This window comes from Chrysochloris asiatica, unplaced genomic scaffold, assembly GCF_000296735.1.
Source record: "Chrysochloris asiatica unplaced genomic scaffold, ChrAsi1.0 scaffold00310, whole genome shotgun sequence".
Classification (NCBI taxonomy): Eukaryota; Metazoa; Chordata; class Mammalia; order Afrosoricida; family Chrysochloridae; genus Chrysochloris; species Chrysochloris asiatica.
Window position 1 is genome coordinate 2662094 of NW_006408828.1, and position 7941 is coordinate 2670034.

At 48.5% G+C, this 7941-nt stretch overlaps 1 protein-coding gene across 1 annotated transcript; it reads right to left on the minus strand.

The window, feature by feature from the left end:
* Nucleotides 1-3799: 3799 nt before the first annotated feature.
* On the minus strand, nucleotides 3800-5353 carry ZBTB3 (zinc finger and BTB domain containing 3). Its single transcript, XM_006875060.1, has one exon. The coding sequence runs from the start codon at nucleotides 5351-5353 to the stop codon at nucleotides 3800-3802; it is 1554 nt and encodes a 517-aa protein (XP_006875122.1).
* Nucleotides 5354-7941: the final 2588 nt, after the last annotated feature.

Genomic DNA, 7941 nt, shown 5'->3' on the forward strand with positions numbered 1-7941 from the left:
AATAATAAAATAAAGTAAAGGGATACTAATAAAATCATGAATAAATCGGAGAATGATTCAAAAGGAAAAAATTAACTAGGGGCCTGTGCATAGAATATATCTTCCTTGTAGCTCTGCTATCCAAGGAAAACACTTCATTGTTGCTTTGCTAAAACAATGAGCTCTTCATGCTCAGGGTCTCCCGTGTCTCATTTTTTTATTTCAATTCCTCGATTAATATGTCTCAATTTCTTCATTTTAATTTCTTAATTAATATGGCCCCTGCCAAGGAGGGACCAGTCCTGGGAGGACATCATGTTAGGTAAAGTGGAGGGTCAGCAGAGAAGAGGAAGAGTCCTAGTGAGATGGATTGGCACAGTGGCAGCATCAGTGGGCTCAAATGTAGCAATGATAGGATGATGCAGGACCAGGCACCATCTCATTCTGTTGTGCATGTCGACTTGATTAGCACCTAACAACAACAACAACAACGAAGGAAAAAGGAGAGTCCAGTGTTGGGCTGAAGGTGGCATGAGCTGACTCCTAAAAGCCTTTGGTTCCGGATTTCAGGAATGCACAGATGGGATGAGCACGAGGTGTGGAAACTATTGATCACATCTCTACGAACTCTTGTTGTTGTTGTTGTTGTTGTTGTTGTTAGGTACTGTCCAATCAGTTCTGACTCACAGTGACCCTGTATAAGGTTTTGGAGCAGCTGCTGGTGTATTTGAACCACTGATCTTGCAGTTAGTAGTCCAGTGCTTATCTGACAGTGCCACACCACAACTCCCTAATGACTCTTCTGACTGGCAAAACCTGCCCTTGGGCCCAGCAGAAAGAGAAACTGAGGTTGTGGTCTTCATTGTGTGGTTTTAATGACTGTTTTAATGATTGTTGGGGGCGATTTGAGCTGAAGGTCTCAGACTTGGGGGTAGTTTAATGGAAGGATTGCAACTGAACAGTTGTGGTCCAGAAAATCGGGATGCTCCCAGGTCATCTTGCCCCACTCAAGAACTTGCAGGGCTGCTTCGGGGGACAGGGAACTTGCAAGGTTTTTTCCTTGTATGACCTTCAGTTCAAGTCTGCAAAAACATCTTGCCCTGTCTCCTTAGCAACCACAAGTTACATTCTTCTGACAAAGTCCTGCTTACTGCTTGCATTGATGTACCATATGTTTTTTGCACTCTTTTACCTGCCCCCAGCACCTCCTTTAATACATAATAAACATGATGAGTCCAGGTCTGTGGCACAGTATCTCCATCAGAGTGCTATGTCCCACCCAGTCCCAACTTTACTATTTTCATTTTGTGTCTGGTGTCTTTCTTTTTTTCTAATTTCCCGTCGCCCCTACTTGGGTTTACTCTCTCCATGCGGGTCACGGAGTATAACCACTTGTCGGACGCTACAAATGATCATGTAAATTCCTGACTACTTGGCAGTTCCAATGGGAACTGAAAGTGAACGCTTGCTTTGGAGGTGACTCTCACCAAGTGACAAGTACTGCACAAGTCCATGATGTGACCCATAACAATGGTTACTGTCCTCCCTGGACCGTGCAGACACTGCAGAGAATCGAGTACTGGTTATGCCCTGATTTTAGCAATTGATGTGTGGAGGCCACCAGTTTTTTTCCTTCTTTTTTAAAAATGACTTACAATTCACATACCATAAAATTCATGTTTCTAAAAGCAGATGATACTTAACCATCATTTTGATTTGAACTTTATTCTTGGGAAGAGATGGAAAAGACATTCCACTCAGTTCAAATAGCTCTTATGGTACTTATTTAAGGCAAAGATTTACAGCCTTGGAAACCCTGTACAGGGTCGCTGCGTCGGAACTGACTCCAAGGCACACCACTACCATCACCACCACCAAGGCAATACAGTTGCATAAATAACACTGAAAGCTAAGTTAGAAAGTTCTTTTGACACAAGAAAAGTGAAAGGTGCAGAATTCAGTCTTCCAGTAGAGAACATGTTGTTGTTGTTGTTGTGTGCTGTCAAGCCGGTTCTGATTCAAAGTGACCCTGTATGGAGTTTCTGAGAGCAGTTGGTGGGTTTCAAGTCCAGTGATTCTCCTAGGGTTATTTTTCTGTTTTCTATAACGTCCCAGAGTTCTGGTATGATGCTGCAGAATAATGCACTGGGCTGAGAGGTTGGTTTGAACCACAAGGTTGGCAGTTCAAGTTCACCAGCTGCTCCTTGGAAACCCTATACAGAGTCGCTATGAATCAGAACTGACTCGGCAGCACTTAACACTAGCAACATATGTTAAGTCAGTTCCAACTCATAACAATCCTGTATAGGGTTTCTGAAGAGTGGCTGGTGAATTTGAACTGCTAACCCTGCTATTCAAATGACCTCGTGGTTCAGTGAATTATGCTCTAGCACCACACCAGGTCTCCATAACTTAAAAATGGTAGTTTGCTATGAACGGTATGTAGACTCCTGGTGTGGTGCTGTAGGATTAACACTGGACTGCGAACCAGAAGGTGCTCCTTGGAAACCCTATACAGAGTCACCATAGTCAGAACCAACTCCACAGATCTCTATGGGAGCAGATCACTAGTTCTCTTCTCCTGCAAAGTAGGTGGTGGGTTTCCGTCACAGACCTTTCAGTTAGCAGCCAAACACTTAACCACTGTGCTTTCAAGACTGCTTTACTCTCCCACAGCACCCTCCATTTGCATAATCACTAGAGACACTGGATGCAAAGGGCAAGATTGGCAGTTCAAACCCACCAGCAGCCACTCCTCAGCCCGAAACAGCCCTCTGAGTCAGAACCAACTAGACAGTAACTAATAACCACAAAGAAGACCCTCAACCTCCTTCTAGAAACAGACCACCAGGGGCCTTAGTGCTCGGCACCTTTCAGTTTCTCATCTTCAAAGACCTCAGTTCACATCTCCAACATGTAGGCAAACATTTCAAGTCATCAGCACAGGATCTGCTGTTGAAAGAATCAGTCAAAGGTCATTCTCTGTGGAAAGCAGAGGTTAACAGATTAAGAGAATGTAGTCAAACACTATTGAAGAACCAAAAAGAAAACAACTTTCAGTTCTCCGTGGACTAACTTCAGCAACGTTTTAAACCTGCACCGCACAGCTGTCACAAGCCAAGGTTCAAATCCTGGCTTGGTAACATTGAACAAGTTAACTTGGTTTTTTATGAATCTCAAGTTTCCTTTAAAGAAAGAAAGAGGTAGGGCAATACCTCAGAAAGTTGTTAGAATTTAAATAAAAATGTTTACGATGTGCTTAATACTGCTTGGTACTAGGGAGCTCACCAAGCGCTAACTACGGTAATAAGCCAGAATTGGGGAAGATTCCCTACAGTGTGTGTTTTTCCGAAGTCTTCAGTGTCCTCTCCCAATCTATCTTTTTGACCTCATAAGCAACCTGACTTCCATCCCCAATCCCCAAGTATGAGGGGGCTTCAAAAAGTTCCTGGAAAAATGGAATTAAAAAATCCATGAAATTATTCCAAAAACTTTGTGAAGTCCTCTAGTACAGATGGCAGCATCCTAAGAGAGGAGACGAGAGGAGTGAAGTGGACCAGGAGGCATGCCTTGTGGAAAAAACCAGACAACACCAGTTCATAGAGACACTTGCACTGTGAGCTTTATGGTCCAGAATGTGCAGTAAGACGTGAACGTACCCCAGAATTCCCAGTGCCCCAGGAGAGGTCAGCCTGTCCCATCAAGTCCTGTCCTCTGGGAGGAAAAAGGCAGGGCAGGGCGCTCCATCCTGTCACCTGTTTGTGCTGTCTGCTCACGCTCCTCAGAGCAGGCCTAACATCAGCTCATGCGTCCCCGGACGTTAGTTTTTAGGGCCAAGTCCAAAATCTTTGGGTGGCCCTCCATTACTACTGCTCTGTCTATCTGCTGTAGGGGAGCCAGGGAGGGGCTGCCCCCCAAGAAGGGTGCCAGCCTCAGGATCCGGTTTGCTGCGCTTGGCCAGGTCCTCGCTGTGGGCCTTGCGGATGTGGCGGTAGAGGTCCCCAGACTGCGTGTATCTGCGCAGGCAGTATCGGCATTCGTAGGGTCTCTCACGGGTATGCACTGTGGCATGTCGCCGCAGTGTGTAAGAGCAGGAGAAGGTCTTACCACATGTCTTGCAAGTGGGAACATCCTCAGTAAAAACCCCAAAGTTTCCCGGAGCTGCTTCATACTCGGAAGGCAAATAAAGTGGCTCATGCAGGGCTGGGGGGGCAGGCAGGGGCGAGGTCACCAGTCCTCGATGGTACTGCCCGGGGCCTGGCAGTAAATGGTAGGGTAAGTGAAGGTCTGGGGGTAGGAACTGGTCACTGGGACCCACCTCCTCCAGTCCTGTGGCCCCTGGCTCTTCAAAAGCCTCTGGCTGAGGAGGCCGCCCCCCAAACATTGTCCCTCCAGGTGGGAACAGTTCCCCAGGCCCCCGAGGAGGCTGCTCGTCTGACACATCTGGCTCCTCATCAGAGATCACAATAGCTTCCACCTTCACCTGGACCAGCTCAGCTTCAGCTGGGGCCGGAGCCTGGGGAGCCTCTGGGACTGGGGCTGGAACCGAAGCCGGGGGATAGAAGCCTCGCAGTGGGCCTCCAGTACCCCTCACTTCCGCCACTCTCAGACTCTCAGAACCCACATCAAGGGGAGCCAAGGGCTCCGCTGAGACAGTTGACAGGCCAGAAGAGAAGTAGTTGGCAGGAATGGTCTCCGTGGAGCTACTGGGGCTGGCAAGAGCAACATCAGCCACTGCGGGGGGAGGTGCCTGCAGCTGGGGTGAATCAACTTCCATGCCAGGTTGTGTTGTGTCAGCCCCACCGGGCACCGGTGGCTCATCTGGAGGACGGACAGTAGTGGAGGACGCAGCAGGGCCCTTCCAGTCCGCTTTGCCCCAGTGGCCCGATGTCTCAGCAGAAGTCAATGAAGGCTGCAGGCCATGAGACGTACTGGACAAAAATTCCAAACTCGGGGGCTGCAAGTTGACCTCCTCCTCCTTCTTGGTACTGTCTGCCTCGGCCAGGGCCCTAGCCTGCAGCCGCCGCTTACACACCTTGACGATGTCATTCATGTGTAGGTAGCTGGCAGCTGCCAGCACATCCTCCACTGGGGTGTCCCCCCACAGGGCCAGCTGGCCTGCATACATGAAGTCCAGAAGCAGTCCAAAGGCTGGGGCTGTGACTATCTCATTGTGGATACACACCAGATCCCTCTTGTCCAGCTCCCGCTCCTTGTAGAACAGCTGGAAGAAGGGACTGCAGGAGGCCAGTACGGCCCGATGGGCCAAGAACTGGGTGCTACCCACCATCACTGTGCAGTCACAGAGGAAACCCTGAGACCGCTGCTCCCGGAGGCTCTGGAGTAGCTGCTGGCTGTGCTCTGGGAACTCCATAGCATCCCGCGAAAGGACGGGACCCTAGGAAGGTCCCCACGAGTGGCTACCTGAGAAGAGAGCACAGTGGGTTAAGCCTGGTAACCTCCCCAGCAACCTTAACGTCAGCCCTGAATATGCCTCCCCAAGGCCTCTGGCGACACCACCTTTACATCCCCCACTACAGCCGCTTTAAGTTACTCTCCTTCTTTCTCCTGGGTCACACACCAAGTTGTCTACTAGCTCCGCCCCCCGGCCTAACCTTAGTCGCAAACTCCGCCCCCACTCGAAAAGCCGCGCCCCCGGAAGTCCCGCCCCAGACCAGCCTCCGCGTCCTCGGTGCCCACCCGGTAGCTTCCAGCAGCTCGTCCAACTAGGAGTCTCGTTCGCTCCCAGGCCTTTTCCGACGATGCGTCTACGCCCAACCCTGGGAACTCCCTGGGCTTCTCCCTTTCGCATTCCAGGGACTAAGGAATGCTAGGGTGGGAACTAGCAGAGAAAGCTGATCTCTCACCCAGCTCCGCGCACCCACAGGGCGAACTCCGCCCCTTCCCACCTCCTCAGTTTTCAATAGGCTTATGATCGCCTTTCCCCCGTCAAAGATTGGTCTCCCACCCATTGGCCCGCCCCCTCGCTCCGACCAGCGTCTTAAGTGGGTGTTTGCAGCCATGGTTCAGGAAGCTAGAAGTTGGATTGGTTACTGTTCCTGTCCTAAACTTTTCCTCTTCGTCCCGCCTTCTTTGCTTCAGAGCACCTCTGGATTGGCTGAGTTTCTCCAGCTCTCTCAGTCACTGGAGGGCGGGAATGGGAGTCGAGCAGGAAGTCGTCTGGTCTTTAAGCTGCGTTTGTCCAGTCTCGCAGAATGTTGACAGCACGTTGCTCCTGCTGCAGGGTTACCGACAAAAGGAGACTAGCGTGGGATCTAGGAGGCCAGGGTTCTGGACCTGTAACCGTGTGAAACAGGCACACTTCTCAGAGCTGTAGTTGTCTCTTGAAGGCCTCTACCTCCCTCAAAAATAACCTTAGTTTTAATTCCTAGACAGTAAATATTGTATCACTCGGAAGAACGGGCACAGCATATTGCACCTGAGGCCAGAATAGCCTGCCTGTCCCTAGTACATAAATGGACGGTAGGAAATAAACTCCTTCTTAAGAGTCGGAACCGACTCCACAGTACTTAACAACAACAACATTCTGGTTAGGTCTGATTAACAGCAGAATGAGGCAGACATGCTTAATATGATGGGTGAAGGGGTGAGATAGGGGACTGAGTCACTCATCTGTCAATCACATTGCTCTGGTCAGACAAGCAGCAATCTTCCCAAACTGCTTCAATCCCAATGAAACTCCTAGCAGCGTTTTAGTCAGAAATAGAAAAATTCACGCTAAAATTCACACATCTCAATTTTAAAACTTATTACAAAGCTACAGTAATCAAAACGGTGTGGTACTGGTGTAAGAAAAGACATATAGATCAATTAATAAAACAGAGAGCCCTGATAAATCATTGCATACATGGTCAGTTGGTTTATAACAAGGGTGCAAAAAGTATTCAATCGGAAAGCAGAATCTTTTCAACAAATGGTGTTGGGGGAACCAGACGTCCGCATTTAAAGAATGAAAAGTGGACCCTTACTTTGTGCTTTAAGTGTGAATAATAGCTGACATAAAGCTAATTTGTAAAATTTGAAGATTAGCTAGCTATGTGCCATGGAATTGGTTCCAACTCATAATGAGCCTGTGTAGAGTTTCTGAGGCTGTAAATCTTTATGGGAGCAGAAAGCCTCATATTTCTCTGACGAAACAGCTGGTAGATTCGAACTGCTGACCCTGAGGTTAGCAGCCCAATTCGTAACCACTATGCTACCAGAGCTCCTTCTACTTCATCATTCTGCACCAGCCACCCACGTGGCACTTACCTTCTCTCCAATGCTAACCACTCACAGTTGGATCTCCACAAGTTAGGACTCTGTCCACTGAGTCTCTGTCAAATAGAGACCTGTCTCTCTGCTGACTCTCTTTATTCCAGGTGGGCCTGGTCATTTGCTAGACTGACTCATAGAATCTACAGAGACAAACCTATACTTACTGTTACCCATTCATTTTTACTAGAAAGAATACAAGCAGAGAGATGCATCAAGTAAGGTCTGGGAGCATTCTCTGGGATGTGCGCACCCTTTCCCCTGCATGGGAGTTCTCACTAACCCATGAAACCTCAAAAAAAACAGAGCTCCAACGTCCGGGTGTGGTGCTGTAGGATAAAGCACTGAACCACAAGGTTGATTTGTACCATAAGGTTGGTGGTTCAAACTCACTAACCTCTCTTTGGAAACATTATACAGGGTTGCTATGAGTCAGAACCAACTTGACAGCACTTAACTACAATGTCCAGGGCTCCCTACTCTGTAGAACCTCAATGAACATGCCTGAATGGGATCTCAATGCATAGTTATAAACAATTCAAACACTCCCTCCCTAGGTGTGAATTCCCCAGGTGTAGGGCCTGTGTGTTTCTCTGCTGTTCATAAGGTTTTCCGTGACTAAATATTGGGAATTAGTTCGTCACTCCTTCTTCCTAGTCTGTCTTCATCTGGAAGTTCATCTGAAAC